The sequence below is a fragment of the Tenrec ecaudatus genome, chromosome 2, assembly GCF_050624435.1.
Source record: "Tenrec ecaudatus isolate mTenEca1 chromosome 2, mTenEca1.hap1, whole genome shotgun sequence".
In the NCBI taxonomy this organism is placed as follows: domain Eukaryota; kingdom Metazoa; phylum Chordata; class Mammalia; order Afrosoricida; family Tenrecidae; genus Tenrec; species Tenrec ecaudatus.
This window is the reverse complement of record NC_134531.1, coordinates 190,603,677-190,618,662: the sequence shown is the minus strand read 5'-3', so window position 1 is coordinate 190,618,662 and position 14,986 is coordinate 190,603,677. Positions and strand designations below refer to the sequence as shown.

The 14,986-nt window shown below is 56.2% G+C and overlaps 1 protein-coding gene across 1 annotated transcript; it reads right to left on the bottom strand.

The window, feature by feature from the left end:
* Window positions 1–252: 252 nt before the first annotated feature.
* CPLX2 (complexin 2) lies at window positions 253–13,695 on the bottom strand. Its single transcript, XM_075541977.1, has 4 exons — window positions 13,558–13,695; window positions 5,457–5,576; window positions 5,151–5,326; window positions 253–4,089 (listed from the first exon to the last, which is right to left on the bottom strand). Exons 2-4 carry the CDS (start codon window positions 5,485–5,487, stop codon window positions 3,892–3,894), a joined length of 405 nt encoding a protein of 134 aa, XP_075398092.1. The 5' UTR covers window positions 5,488–5,576; window positions 13,558–13,695; the 3' UTR covers window positions 253–3,891.
* Between the last annotated feature and the right edge of the window lie 1,291 nt (window positions 13,696–14,986).

Below are 14,986 nucleotides of genomic sequence, written 5' to 3'. Positions count from 1 at the left end.
GATCAGGGGGGTGGGGGAGGGGGACGGGCAGGAGGGAGGAGTGCCCTGGACACTGGCCTTGGTTGATTTCAGGGATTGAGGCCAGAAGCCAGGGTAAAGCTGAAGGTTCTTTGTAGGGGTAGGGGGAGGGATGGCAGGGCACCAGGGCTCTGGAGCTCCGAGAGTCCTCCCTTCATTGGTGAGTTCCCATCCCGGCTTTAGCTCTGGTCATGGCGGGTGGACAGACAGAAGAGGACGGACAGACAGAAGAGCTGCAGCGCAAGGTCTTTTCTTTGTTGTGGTGGTTGGTTTGGTACACCTGTACTGAGCATTGCGTCATACAAAGGGGGAGAGCGACAGCCATGGCTTTTGGTCAGGTTCAGGGGGGCATGAGGGGGTGCCCCTCCCCTCCCCCCAGGCACTGACACATTGAAAAGAAGCAGAGCAACAAGGACACAGCAAACTTGGGGAAGGGGGGCCCCTGTGGGAGGGAGCAGGATGGTCGTCCTCACGGGTCGCACAGGGACCCTGCCCAGGGCCAGCAGCACATTTCCCGAGGCATGTCTTCAGGCCTGGGAAACATTCCCTCCATGGAGGGGACCCTCTTCCAGCCTCCGGGTGGGGACCCAGAAAGACGGGCAGGTGGGAACCCTGCCAGCTGGTCCTCAGAGGTCCTCGGGGCTAGGAAGACTGCCACTCCCTTGGGTGGCTGCTTAGCCCACCAGCTGCCCTGACCGCGAGGGTCCTAGGTAGAAACCTCCCACCTTTCTTCTTTCACAAGCCCCTCCCTCACGGAGGCGCTCCCCACACAGCTCTGCTGAGAAGGACGCGTTCTGGAAGCTTCCTGGGAACCTGGACCCAGCACCCAGTCAGGGAAGACCCCTTTTCTTCTCTGGGGGCTGGGGAGCTGGGTCCTAGGCACACAGCATGGTGAGGTCCTCTGCCTCCATCCTCATGCACGAAAGTGGGGATGAACCTCCTTCTTTGCAGTTCGCCCTATTTCCGCCCACATGCTCCTTCTGCCCCCTCGCTGGGCCACGCTTGCCTGCGTGGACTAGTCCATCGCTGGGCCTCTCCCTCTGTCGCCTGCCAGTGCCCTTTGCACATAGCCCCATTTGTCAAGGACACAGGTCTCCCCCATGTGATGGGCCACACACCATGTGCCCGGATCACACCCTGGTCATATCCCTTCCCTGCCACGTGTTGTGTCCTATGCCTGGGTGCTGCTCAGCCACCCTCCTGCCTGGGCCCCAGGTCTGCCCAGCGTTCCTCCCACGGCAGGCCTGGGTGCAGAAAAGGAGCCACCATGTCTCCCCTGACTTGAGCCTGACCACTGGGCAGTGGCTGGAGCCAGGTGCTCTGGCAGGTATTTTCCCCTGGCTTCTTCCTCCAGGAGGACCTCAAGGCTGTGGTTCAGGAGCAGGTGGTGGGTATCTGGAGGGCGGAGTCCTGTCTGTGCTCCTAGATTAAACCAGCCTGGAAGCAGGTGTGGTGGGGGTGTTGAAAAGCCCCTAACCTTCTCTGGGGGTGAGAGACCCCCTCTGGCAGCTTTGGAGACCACTGGGGGTGTGTGTGTGTGCTGAGCACTGTGTCCCTCAGGCTCAGACTCATCTCCAGTGCCCTGTTGGCTGGGTTTCTGCTCACCTGGGACTCCCTGCTGCACTCTACGTCCCAGAGCCTGGGCAGAGGGTCTACCCTGTTTCCAGGCAGGACTCTTGCACAGAGTGTTGGGAGACTTGGGGTCTCTGAACTGGGCCCTGCTGGTTTCTGCCCCAGGTCTGACCCCAGGGCTATTCAGAACGACCATCCTGCCCAGGATAACAGACATAGACAGACAAGCAGACAGCAGGGGTGCAAAGTAGCTCCCCATCACAGACACAGGCACAGACAGAGGCCCCTGGGGGACCAGACACAGGGGCACAAGGGGAGGAGGCGGGCAAGTCTGGGGAGTTCAAGCCTTAGAGGCCTTGCTCCCCAGAGAAGGGACAGACCAGTGAGTTTTCTGGTCCCCTAAACATATGGATTGTTTTGTCTCGTCTTGAAAGTATTGCAATCTAACTGATATGGCTTTAACTATTGGAAACGGACAGAGAAGACACACGTCTCTCTGAAAGAAAAGCATAAATCCACTAAAATGGAAAACCTGCAGGATGCAAACTGGGGTCAATGGAGCAGGGGTGTTGGGGCAAGTCGCCCCTTCCCTGGCCCCTGCTCGTGGGATAGGCCCTGGCAGGGCCCAGCATGGCTTCTTGGGGCACCGCCTGGACCCGTTGCAGGGACTTCTGAGGACCTCAGGCAGGAACCCCCAAGGGTAGGAGGACACAAGGCCAAGGACAAGGGCTGCTCTGGGATGTGGCCGCCCGGGAGGAATGGTCCCCAGGCAGGAAAGGGACTTCTCATGTCCCATTCCCCAACATTTGCCACTGCACACAAGGACCTTTTCAGAGCCACACCTGTGCGTGCAATGCCTGAGCACATCCGATAGTTCCCTCCAGCACATGCGCTCGCACACACGTGCACACACACACACACACACAATCTCCCCTGACAATCTCTGACACACACATGAGATGGCAAGCACACACGCACCACACTCCCAACCCACATGCACACACATGCTTTCTAACACGGCTTGGCTCACGCACACACACGCACTCAGATATCCGCAAGTGCACACATAATCTTTGGCTGCACACAATTGCCGGCTGATGTAGTCTCAGGCATGCACGGGCACAGGTTCTCCCTACACTTCCGATCCTTGGCTCCCCAGTTCTCACAAATGGGACTGGGCTGGAGATCCTGACAATTTAGGGGTGGGGACATGTCAGTGAGATCTCAGACATCCCAGAGGCAAGTTTGTTCTTGGCCAGTGACATGGATGGACAGATGATGTCTGTCAGTGGGAACTGGCTTCTACCTAAGGGCTTGGGGCTTTGGCTAGGAAGGGTCCTCCTGGGGCCCCTGGCCCTGGAAGCACATGGTTGGGACAAGGGGGAGAGGGGGTAGATAGGAATGGGGGCAGCCTGGCCACACGAATGGGGAGTCCCCATGGCATGGGTTGATGCTGCCCAATGGCTCCGAGTGTTTTCCAAGGGTCCTGGCAGCTCCTTGGCTGGGCAAGCGGGGCCCAGCCTGGCAGTGGGGCCCCAGGACCTAGGTGGGGTTGGGGAAACAAAGGGATGTCCTACTTTGGGGTCCCTCCACAGATACACTAAAGCCCAAAGAGGATCCATTTGGAAGGACTGGCTTGGCAGGGGCTGTGCCTCTCTGGGCAGGGGCTACGCGGGTCTTTCTGGGCTGGGTGCCACTGGGGGAGGGGAGAACAGCCCCAGCTTCCTGTCCAGACCCAGGCCTGGCTGGAATTCGGTGGAACCTCCCAGGCTGGCCCCTTATGGGGCAGGTTAACCCCAATTCCCTTCCTCAGCGCCCCTGCCCTGACCTGGAGGCAGGCCTATGGGGGTCAGAGGCCGAAGGTCAACATGCTGGGCAGGGCTGGAATGTGTCATTACTTTGGCTGGCTGGGGACAATGGTCCACCTGGCAGTGGGGAGCATGAAGGAATGTATGGGTGGAGGGGGGAGTTACCACACCAACAAAGACTCTGGGCCTCCTGTGGTGGGGGGTGGGGCAGGGGAGGGGCAGTGCCTTCAGGCCTGGGTTCAAGCAGCCCAGCTGGGGAAAAGCTGTCTCCCCTGTCTGCAGCCTCTTGAGAGGTGGGTGGGACGGGGTATCCTGGGGTGAAGAGGGTCCAGGGAGTGCTGAGGGGGAGGAGCCCCTGGCCAGGGAAGGGGGGCAGAGGCCAACGGAGGTTTTCCCCTTCAGAACTGAGACTGAACTGAATAAAACAGAAAAGAGCAAACCAAAGAAAAAGAAAAAAGTAACCAGTGGAGCGGGGTGGGGACAGGAGAGCCCGTTACTTCTTGAACATGTCCTGCAGTGGCCCGGGCAGGTATTTGAGCACCGTGTCCAGGATGCTCTCCTCCTCCTCCTCCTCCTCATCCCCGCAGCCTGCAGGGATGGCCTTCTTGGGCCTGGTCAGGCTTCCCTCACAGGGCTGCTCCAGGGCAGCTTTCTCCTCGGCCTCTTTCTCTTCCTTCTTCTTCAGTCCATACTGGAGAGGGGCAGGGGAGAGAGAGCCGTGAATAGCGCTATCAGAGGACTGGGCCAGGCAGACCCCTGAGAGCCCCCTGCCCCTCAGTTTCCTCATCTATACAAAGGGGAGAAGGATGCCTTCCTTCTGGAGGGCCGACCGAGCTTGGGGTTTCCTCTGAAATTCACAGTCACCCATATGATAACTGATTGACTATTTCAAAATCCCAAGAGATCTAAACACAGAAAATTCGCCCAAAGTTTAGGAGCAAAACTGGCCCAAACTGATGGGGGCTATCTTCTTTGTGACGGGATGCATTGAACTGCTCGGCCTTAGGGGGCAGCCTCGGGAATGAAAGGCCACAGGAACACACGCTCCTCTGGCAATTTTTCCTAAACTGTCTGCATTCTGAATTCCAAGCCTACTGCTCCTCAAGGGTTTCAGGAGGAGCTTGTGAGCCCCCGCCAGGACACACGACCTCCCATTTACTTAGTGCACACTCTTATCTGAGTGACCCTCGGTTGGTGCTGGGCTGCTAACCTAAAGGCGGTGGTTCGAATCCTCGCAGTGGAACCACAGAGGACAAAGCCTGGGGATGCATTTCCATTAAGATGACAGCCAAGAGCACTCTATGGAGCAGGTCTACCCTGGCACACGTGCCTGGAAGTGAGAAGTGACCAGACGGCCACTAACAAGGACTACAGCAAGCCTCCCTGATGGTGTGCTGGTGACAACCATTTTTCTGGTGGGACGAGTGAGACTTGGAGGGGCTAAGGTTTGAGGTGAGAGCTGGGATTTAGGGGAGCCTGAGCCGAGGAGCCATGGTGGTTTAGTGGTTCCGTGTTGGGTTGCGATCCGCCGGGTCAGCAGTTTGAAACCAGGAGCTGCTACAAAAGACTGGACTTTGTACTCCTGTAAAGCTACAGTCCCCGAAGACTGACACAGGCACTTCTACCTGTCCTATATGGTCACTCTGAGTCTGCGTCCACTTGATGGCAGTGAGTTTGCAGGGCTTTTTTGGAGCTGGGGGATGGGAGGGCTGGTTTGACCCCTCAAGCCCACTCCTGCCTTTGGCCGCTGACCTTGTCTCGGATCTGCTGCCGGACCTTCTCACGCTCGGCTTCCATTCGTGCATGCTTGGCCTTGCGCTCCTCCTCCTGCTGTCTCAGGGCCTCCTGCCGTTCCTCCTCTTTCTTCTGGGCATCGGGGTCCTTCTCTTCCTCTCCCCCCAACATCTTCCCCATGTCCTTGGTGGCCCCTGCAGCAGGGAGAGGCAAGGAAGGAAGCAGGGCGGGGTTAGTGCAGCAGAGGAGGCCTAGGATGCGCAGAGGGCTTTGATACCCTGAGATCCCTCCCCCTTGGACCAGCGTCAGAGGTGCGGGCCTTACCTCCGAGGGCCTGCTTCATGACGAAGTCCATACTGCTGGGTCTGGTTCACGTGTTCTAGCCCACGACCGGATTCACCGGCAGCACTCGCTGCAGGCCTGGTTCAACGGAGATGTCCCAACCTGCGCAGGAGGAGTTGGGGATGATGGGAGAGGCCACTGCGAGCGTGTGCAGGGAGGGGGAGCTAGGCTGACCAGCGACCACACTCGGGTTTAGGACCCAGGGGAAAGAAGGATCTGCACTTGACTATGATGGTGAGGATCCTCGGCGCAGTTCTGTTGTGTACAGGGTCGCTATGGGTAAGAGCCGAGTGCACAGCACCTAACAACAACAACCACAACAAGCTGAAAGATTGGCGGTTGGAACGCACACAGCTACACCATGGAGGAAAGGCCGGGCGACCTGTTTCTGCAAAGATTCCAATCCAAACTCACCACCGTTGAGTCCATTCTGACAGAGTAACCCCATAAGAAAGGAGAGCCGCCCTGTTGGTTTCCTTTATGGGAGCAGAAAGCCTCCCCAATAGCTGCTGGTGGGTTTGAACTGCTGATTTTGTGGTTAGCAGGCCAACTCCTAATACCCACTATGCCACCAGGTTAGAACTAAGAAACCCCTGGAGGGTGGGGGGCATTTCTATTTTGTAACACATGGGGTGTCTATGAATCAGAATCATCCTGACTGGCAACGCGTTTCTTTTTGCTGTGTATGAGGCACAACTATGTACGGCCAAGTAGCTTCTCAGGCCTCGTTTAAGACCTCCGTCTGAACCATAGGATGCTAAGTGGAGCCAGGAGTGGCCGAAGAGCCTGTAAGAGCTGGGGTTCTGAGGCCGCCACACTGCTTTTGTTGCAAAACGGCCTCTGGTAAGTTATGTCCTCTCGCTGAACCCCAGCTTCCTCCTCTACAAGAAAACAGTCAGGGCAGTGCCTGGATTTACGGGGCCACTGGGAAGATTGGGGAGGATTCCAGCCTGGGCCTGGGATGGCCATTGGACCCATCCAAAGGTCACGGGGCCTGTGCTCAGGGCACCAGTACATCAGAGATGGGTGACAAATACCTCACTTCAGTGAACGCATTCAGACATTGGGAATTAAACCAGGGATATGGTCGCAGCATAGAGGAACATTGAGTGCTTTATGGCTCAGTGTTAATTTTTCATTTGAATTACACATGGGGAGGTATTGGAGGTATTCTTATTGTGTGTGTGTATGTGGAGGGTTGGTGGGTTTGGCCCTTGGTGTCTTGAAAGTGTCTGGCACTGGCCTGGTGGAAGCTCAGCTGACGTTAGCCTTCCTTTCCCTCTCCCTAAGTCACGGCCTTTTTAGTATGTTTCTTCCCTTCGGAAAAGGTCTCAGAAGAAGGTCTCCAAATAAAATCTTCATAGGAATCTATTATGCAAAAGATGTAAAAGTGGAGGGGCTGTGGTCTCTACCCTTGATCTCCTTCCCATGCTCCCCCAAACCCCAGAGAATTCAGACTCTCAGATGCTCTAACGCTTGCAGATCTTTATAGTTTAACTATTAAGCTTCATGGCTGTTTTATTGGGCAAAAGACTCTCAAACTCTATGCCATTCGAGTCAATTCTGACTCAGCCAACCTACAGGACAGGGCAGAACTACTCCTGTGGGTTTCTGAGACTCTAACTCTTTAGGGGAGTAGAAAGCCTCATCTTTCTCCTGCAGAGTGGCTAGTGGTTTTGAACTGTTGACCTGGTTGTTAGCAGCGCAAACCATAACCCACTACATCACTGGATGTGAATGGAGACCTACATGAGTTAAGCAAAGAGTTCCATGACTTGATGGCCAGCTGCGGCCAGGTCTGCTCCACAAGGCTTTTCCTCCCACCGAGCACGAGGGAGGGTCTTTATGACTTGCTCAGGGGACCACAGGTCCCAGGGTGGTACAAACAGCATTCAACCACCACCCTAAAGATGACTGGTTCTAACCCACCCAGCGGTGTTTCTATAAAGACGACAGCCAAGACAAGTTTAGGGAACATCTCAACTGTGTGACACTCCAGGTCACGATGAGTCAGAATCAACTGATGGTTTTTGATTTTAGGAAAAACCAGGGATCGTGGAACATGTCCCAGAGGCCAGGCCGGATATTAGAACCAGGTTGAGCTTAAGGTTGATGGCTGTTCATTGATGATGAATTTTCTTCATTTCTTTCAAAATGAGAAAACATATCAGTAGACTGATGACATCTTTCCTTGATATGGTCCCCAAGAGCTTCTTTAAGGACCTCCACGTGATCAGACCACCCAATAGGTAGTGGGGGAAAATCCTCTCAGACGTTGGCATCAGGCTTTGGTGTCAGACATAGCTGGTTTGAAACCCCTGTGCCAGTGCTTATTGGCTGTGGGTACCAGTGTGCTTTGCAAAACTGAGGGTACCCCTGTGCAGATGAGTGAAGGAGAAGCGGAAGTATTGATCACATGCCTGGGATATAGTTGGCCCTCATAAACTTAGCGATCGCTGAATGTATGCCTATAGAGACGAGCCCCAAAAGAACTCTGCTTTCCAGGAAATGCGAGGGGACCCAGCACGACGCTGAATTCTGAGCTTGATGGTTGCTAAGTTTAGCCACTCAGATGTTTTCACTTGATTGAAAACATTGTGAAAAGACTGTATTTCTAAGATACAAGAAAGGAACAATGTAATCATCAAATAATTTCAGGAACCACTGGGCTCCCACTCTGTGCTTTCATGGAGCGCAAGGAACTTCAAGTGGTGGTGGAGGATGCAGGACTCTAACTTGAAAGCCTTCAAATTGGTCGACAGGACACCTGGGCTTAAGGACCGGCCGGTCCTTAGCTTGCTGGGTGATTCTGGCAGATCTTTTGCGTGGCCCAGATGATCTTTGAAACCCTCTCCAGTGCTTCCACGTGAGGCCTCTGCAGCAGTTGGACTGCTGACCGCTCCTGGACCCCACGAGTCACCCCTCTTGATTCCGCGGCTTAGTTCTCTCCTCCCCCCACCCCCGCCCCCTACTTCCAGCTGCTCTCTTCCTTCTTTCTCTCTCTTTGCTTCCTCTGCTGGCTCCTCTCTTCCCTTCTCTTTCTTAAATAGACTTGTTCCCCAGAACTCTGACCCCAGCCCTCTTGACCTCTCTCACAGACCTCTCTTCTGGGGTCCAGACCTTGCTATTTATCCGTCCACTTGTTATTCATTCACAAGTGTTGGTTGAGCACCTACTATACACCAGGCAATGTGGACTCACTCAATGCCACAGAGTTGCTGTCCACACCCAGAGCTCTTATAGGAAAGGGCAGAGCTGCCCCTGTGGGTTTCCAAGATTAACTCTTATCTATCTATCTATCTATCTATCTATCTATCTATCTATCTATCTATCTCCCAAGGTTAACTCTTGATGGAAGTAGAAAGCCCTGTCTTTCTCCCATGGAGTGGCCCGTGGTTTACAACTGCTAACTTTGCAATTAGCAGCCCCAGGTTAACCACTAGACCAGCAGGCTTCCTGGGCACTGGAATATAACAGTCAACAAGACTGACAAAATCCTGCTCTCATGCAGATTACATTCTGGTGGAGGCAGGGTGCAGGGTGGGGATAGGCAATAGCTAAGTCAGGACATGCATTCCTTTTTTCCCTCGATGTCCCATGGGTGCCTTTTATCTCCTTCCAGACTTCTCTGTTTCCATGCATCCATTCAGCAAACACCCAGTTCACCCTGCCCTGGGCCCCCAGAACTCAAGAGCTGACTCTTGTGAAGCTCAAGTCCTTGTGCTCTTAGCCTGCTGGGATTATGTCCCTGCACATCTGAGGGTCTATGCTGAAGTCCTACCGGGTAATTGCAGCATGTCTGTCTCCGTTGCTGAGCAATCTCTCCATTCACCCTGGAAAATCCGGGTTCTTCTGACTCATCGTCTCCTCAAACCCATGACCCTCAGCGGGTGGCGGTCTTCCCACTTCAGGAGGTGCAGTGGAAGAAGGCCTGTGGGCTCTGGGATCAGGCACACCTGACTTTGGTCTCCAATCTCCCACTGTGTAGCCGGGCAATGTTGACTTAGACTCTGCTTCCAGTTTCTTTACCACCCTGCCTTGAATAAGTAGAGATAGCCTGTGGGATATATTGGATGCATGATGGGTGCTCAGTAGTTGAGGGGTGCCAGCTCCTGCAGCCTCCTCTCCTTCTAATTCGTGAAGAAGAGGGCTCCCTCTTTCCGGCTGCGGACACTCTATCTGCCACCTCTCCGCACCCCTCCTCGATCCATTCATCATTCTCTCTTCCTCGCATCTTCAGTCTCTTCTCCACAGACCCCTCTGAGCGCTTCCTCTCCACTCCTTCTCCCTTGGAGCCTGCATTTCCCGGTTTCTGCCCTCTTTGTGACGGGGTGGCAATGGGGGAGGTTGCCTCCTTTTTTGCTGTTCCCAGGCAAGTCCTTCCATTCAGGTAGCTTGGCCACCAAGCCTGCTCTCCCTGTGGCACCAGAGGCCTCCTAGAAGACAGGCCCTGCAGTGTCTTCACAGCCCCCCCCTCCTCCATCTCCTGGCAGCCTCTGAGGTTGCGGATGACACCTCCCCACTATGTCCAGCCTTCTTCCTGAATCTCCTCTCTGATTCCTCAACCCAGACCGCTTGCCGTCTTCACCCTGCTTCTCAGAAAGCGCTTGGCTCTCCTGCATTAGACTCTGTTCCTTGCTTCGGAAATGTACTTGTTCCCTGAGCAATCCCTCCCCTGCTCCCCCTCCCACTACTCCCCCTCCTCGGCTGCCTCCCTTGGGAATCCAATCTACCCCATAAGTTTGGTGTCCTTCTTGAGCCACATGTGGGGATCTCTCGCGCGCTCTCTCTCCCTCCAAACCTGGGCATTAACACATTTTGTAATTAGTTCTGTTTTGATCTTTTTCAAACCTTCCCCCATGCTATGTAGCAGTGCTTCATTCTGTACTCATTGTTCTGATATGTATCGCTTTAACAATTTTACCTACTTATTTGATATTTTACACCTGGCAAGTCTAATATCTGGAATTCCAAGGGAGCTGATCTAAATCTGCAAAACTGCACATTCAGATTCGCTGCTGGGTGGGGTCACGCAGATCATCTCAAATCCCAGTCTCCCCAAAGAGCGGTCTCAGCTTCGCCTTCCACACAAGCATCTTTCCCTCCTATGTGCCTTCAAGACCACTTGCCTCAACTCAGAACTCAACCAGTGAAGGCTTCCTTCCTTCCCTCACTTCACTCCCCCTGCAAACATCCTTCCAGCACCTGCTCTGTGCCAGGCATTGTCTGAGTGCTGGGTCTGAGACAGGGAACAGGTGAGTCCCTGCAACTGTTCTCACAGTCCACAGGGGTGGCAGGCAAGGGACTGGGGGGGAAGTCTGGAGACTGGCAGCCACAGCTTCTGCTCTTATTGCTGTTAGTGCTGGTTCCAGGGCCTTGGGGTTCTGGATCTGTGCAGAAGCTCTAAGGCTGTCCCTCCCCCAGCTCTCATCCATCCTCTGCATAGCCGTCTGGTTAATCTTCCTAAAGGGCAGAGCTGCTCGTGCAAATGTACCCTGCAGTGGCTCCCCATGGCCTTGTTAAGCAACCAGAGTCCTTGCTCCAACCTTCAGTCTTGCACAGTCTAGCACTCGCCTGCTTTGACACTCATCCCCCCAGCCCTTGCTGCGTGGCTCTGCTTCTGCTAAGCCCCAACAGGATTCTTGCCAAACACCCTAGGCATCTGTCTGCTATTCTCGCAGCCTTAGAACCCCTTAACCCTGTCTCTGCCAGCTCACATCTTGGTTGCACCTCTGAAGGGCTCTTGTCCAAAGACTTTCATCCTTCCCAACTGCAAAACAGAAGCAACGGAACACTTCCTAATGGTGTCATCGGAGTTCCTTAGGCACTTGATACAGGTTAGCCGCCGCGGCCACCACCACCACCACCACCATCATCAACCACAGTAACATTTGACTTCTAAGACCTATCTTATGCATCATACCCTCCCTGTAATTTCCACCATCTCCCAAGATGTGACAAGGTCTTCTTCCTCCAGATCCGGCCCCTTTCTATGGCAACGCTGCCCGACTCTGGCTCCCGCACAAGTGTGTCCAGGCACGTGCCTTCTTCCTCCACCTCGGAGTTCCTCCGAGGGGCAGCGCCTGTCTCTTGTTCATTTCTCCCATCTCAAAAGAGTCCGAGGGGACAGCGCCTGTATCTTAGGCATTTCTCCCATCCCAAGAGCCCACTACCACTTCTGCTCTATAGATCGTGGTGCACCGCACAGTGCTTCTGCATTGGAATGCTAACCGCGGTAGTTGGAAACCACCGGAGAAAGACGGGGCTTTCTACTCCCCTTAAAAAGAGTTCCTGTCTCTCAGAAACCCACTGGGGAAGATCTTCCCTGTCCTGTGAGCTGACATCCACTTGAGCGAGGGCAGGGAATTTATGTGCTTGTCTCTCAGGGACGCGTTAGGCAGGCTGCACTGTGGTTGTCAGTGAGTGTACGTGTTCCACATAGGATCCGGCGCATCTGACTTTGAACTTTGGCATCGGGCGAGCCTGTGTGAGCGTGCATGCGGGCTTGCGTGTAGACCTTTTGTCATGAGCCTGTTGGAGTGTGGAGGCCGTGCGGGTTGCGCGCGAGGTAGAGGATTTGGACCGCGCCGCCAGGAGGAGCTCCTTAGCAGTTCTGCAGGCTGCCTGGGTCGGTGTATCCCAGCGCGGGAAGGGTGGCGTTGGCGGGGTGGGGGGTGGGGGTGGGGTGAGGATGTTGGGCTGGAGGATGGGAGCCATGGCGGGGGAGAGGAAAGATGGGGTGGGGGAGGGCGGTGTTAGTGCCTGAGAGCTGCTAGATTTCCGTCCTCCTGCGCCAGGGATTCCAGTTCGAGACGCGTCTCCAGCTTCTTCTCCTGACTCCCCCTGCTCCCCCCCCCACCCCAGCTGGTTCCATTTCCACGGCAGCGGAGGCGCCTCCGCCGGCTGGGCAGTCCCAGCCCCGGCGGCCTGGGAGCAGCCCAGCCATCCGAGAAGCCGACCTGGACACCTGCAGCGTTAGTCTGTGGGGCTGTTTTTCCGTTTTCCATCTACCGCAACTCAAGGGACCCGCCTTTTCTTGTTGCAGAGGGCCTGACCCCTATGGGGGCTGCCAAGAGAGGGCTCGTTCCTCAACACCTCCCCACACCCCCCTCGCGCCCTGGGGAGGGCGAAACCCCGACGCGGGAGGGGAACGGTCGAGGGGTGCGTGGGGAGAGGCGGGAAGCCGATTCCTGTGGCAAAGGCGGAAGTACGGGCGGTTCGCGTCCCTTGGCCAGAAGAGAGGACTTGCACCTCTCGCGGTCCGTCACGGAGTTCACAGCACCCAGCAGAGCTGCCCGGGGCGCCCCCGCCCCCAGCACGCCATCTAGTTCCAACCCCTAGATGCCACTGGGTCTCAAACTTTGCTGGGGGAGGGACAGAGAAGGGCTGGAGGCAGGGAACAGTGTAGCGATCTGGTATCCCTCTGACTACAACCCCCCCACCCCACCCCCGCCCGCAGCGGACTCGGGTCTTTTTCGGGAGGGGACAGATAGCTTCTTTGGCTCCCACCCCGACTAGCCATAGGGTTTAGCTTCTTCTCCCTCCTCCACTTTTTGTCTGTCCACCTCCTTGCCGCCGCCCTCCGACTCGTGACTCACCCAGAGAATCCAAACTGCACCCGGACTCAGAGCCCAGGGGTCCCAGGCTGGCAATGGCCCCAAGTAGTTCGGCGTCCCGTCCCCCGCCGCCCCCCCCCCCAACTCCAAGTTGTTCTCTAGGTCCAGACTTAAGTCTCCCGCCGCCCTCGGGGCGGTCCTGGTCCCTGGAAGCCGGGCCGATCGCAGTTTCTGGCCAAGGCTCTGGACTCCGGGTTGGGCGGGGGGGGGGGGGGGGCTGGCCCTCCTTCCTAGTCTCCCAGGTCCACAGCCCCTTCGCTCAGGACCCTCCTTTCAGCACCGTCAGTGTGCGTCCCGGAGGCAGCCCGCTGCTGCCCCGCAATCAGGCTACCAAGCAGTCTTGGGGAGCTGGGTCCCCGAAAGCCGGACTCCCCAGCTCCAGGGCTGTCCTGCGGCCTCGAGGCGAGAACCGGGACCTCACTACCCACAGCTCGGTTCCGCCCTCCCGGCCCGCGGCCAGCACCGACCTGGCGGTCCCCGCAACCGTCTGAGCCACTGCAGGGCTCCGGCGCGACCCAGCGAGGCGCTTCCTTCTGCGATTCCAGCTCCTGCCGCCGCCCGCTGTAACTCCGCGGGGCGAGCTGCAGCCGCGGCTCCTGCTTTGGGCTGCTGGCTGGACGCGCCCTCCAATCACGCCCCTCAGCCTGCCCCTGACGTGGTGCGGCTCCCCTTCCAGATGGGAAATTCAAATCTCTCTCTCTCTCTCTCTCTCTCTCTCTCTCTCTCTCTCTCTCTCTCTCTCTCTCTCTCTCTCTCTCCCTCTCCTCCTTCCCTCCCTCCCTCTCTCTCTCTCTCTCCCTCTACTCCTTCCCTCCCTCCCTCCCTCCCTCCCTCTGTGAGTCTCTTACCCCCCCCTTTCCTTTCTCTGATGCCCCTCTCCCTTTCGTATTCTCCCTCCCCTTTCTCTTTCCCCTCCCTTCCTCCTCCTCTGCTCCCCCCCCCCGCGACGCCCCCGCAATCCACGCTGTAGCCACGTCGTCCTGGCCACGGTCCCCTGGGCTACAGGCTTTGTTGCTTCCACTTGCCGAGGAGCGGTGGGGAGCAGGGGCTCAAAGGTCACCTCCTCAGGAAAGCCTTTCCTGGTTCCTCCAGGCAGAGCTGGTCACCCACTCCTGAGGGTTCCCACAGCCTCCCCCTCTCCCAGGATGCACCCCTTTTTCAGCCATCCTTGTGGTAGCTGCTTGTCTCTTGCCAAGGTCAGCATGGCGCCTGGCGGTGTGCCACTCAGGAACCTTGGATAGACCCTGTGCCACTGTCCCCACAGGGGGCCAGGCCCCCCTCCACTCTTGCACCCCAGGGAGAAGTGTAGTGCCAAACCAAGCCTAAGTGGAAATTTAGGTGAGCCCCTCCCCATTCCTTCTCCATTTGGTATCTACCCAAGACTGAAGACCAAGGATTCCCTTTGGCAAAGTTTATTCTAGAAGGTCAAGCTTTCCCTCCCTTCTTGGCCCGGGAATAAAAGGGACTTCCACAGGCGGGAAAATGAGTCTCCTCAACCTCTCCCCCCCCCCCTCTCTTTTTGTTCTCCTTCCTAATGAGCCTCTCCATTCTGCCTGCCATCTTTTTGGCTTCAAGCGGTTTCCTTTAATCCAGCCTGATGTGTAGGAAAATGGCTTTGGCGGGGAGGGGCCTTGCACCAGGCCTTTGAAAGATGTGCGGGAGTTTGTGCATCCATCAAGGTTCTGTCAGAGAGCAGATGAGTCCTGCTTTGTAAGGGATGGCTTCCTTCCAAGGCAGGAGCTGTAGGAGGGCAGGACCTGGGAGAGGGAGGGGGAGGTTTGTGTTCTAATAAAGGGGACTATTTCTTTACACACAGTCAGTCACAGTAGATTGCCTGAAAGCAAGGGTTGTAGAGAGACCTCGAAAGGCCGAGGCCATTGGTGGACATGCCCTTCT

Excerpts from the sequence above, each read along its gene's own strand:
- CPLX2 (XM_075541977.1), bottom strand. The coding sequence starts at position 5,487 with ATGGACTTCGTCATGAAGCAGGCCCTCGGAG. Across the intron at positions 5,327-5,456 it reads CATGAAGCAGGCCCTCGGAG|GGGCCACCAAGGACATGGGG; the intron begins GTAAGGCCCGCA and ends TCCCTGCTGCAG. Across the intron at positions 4,090-5,150 it reads GGCAGCAGATCCGAGACAAG|TATGGACTGAAGAAGAAGGA; the intron begins GTCAGCGGCCAA and ends GCCCCTCTCCAG.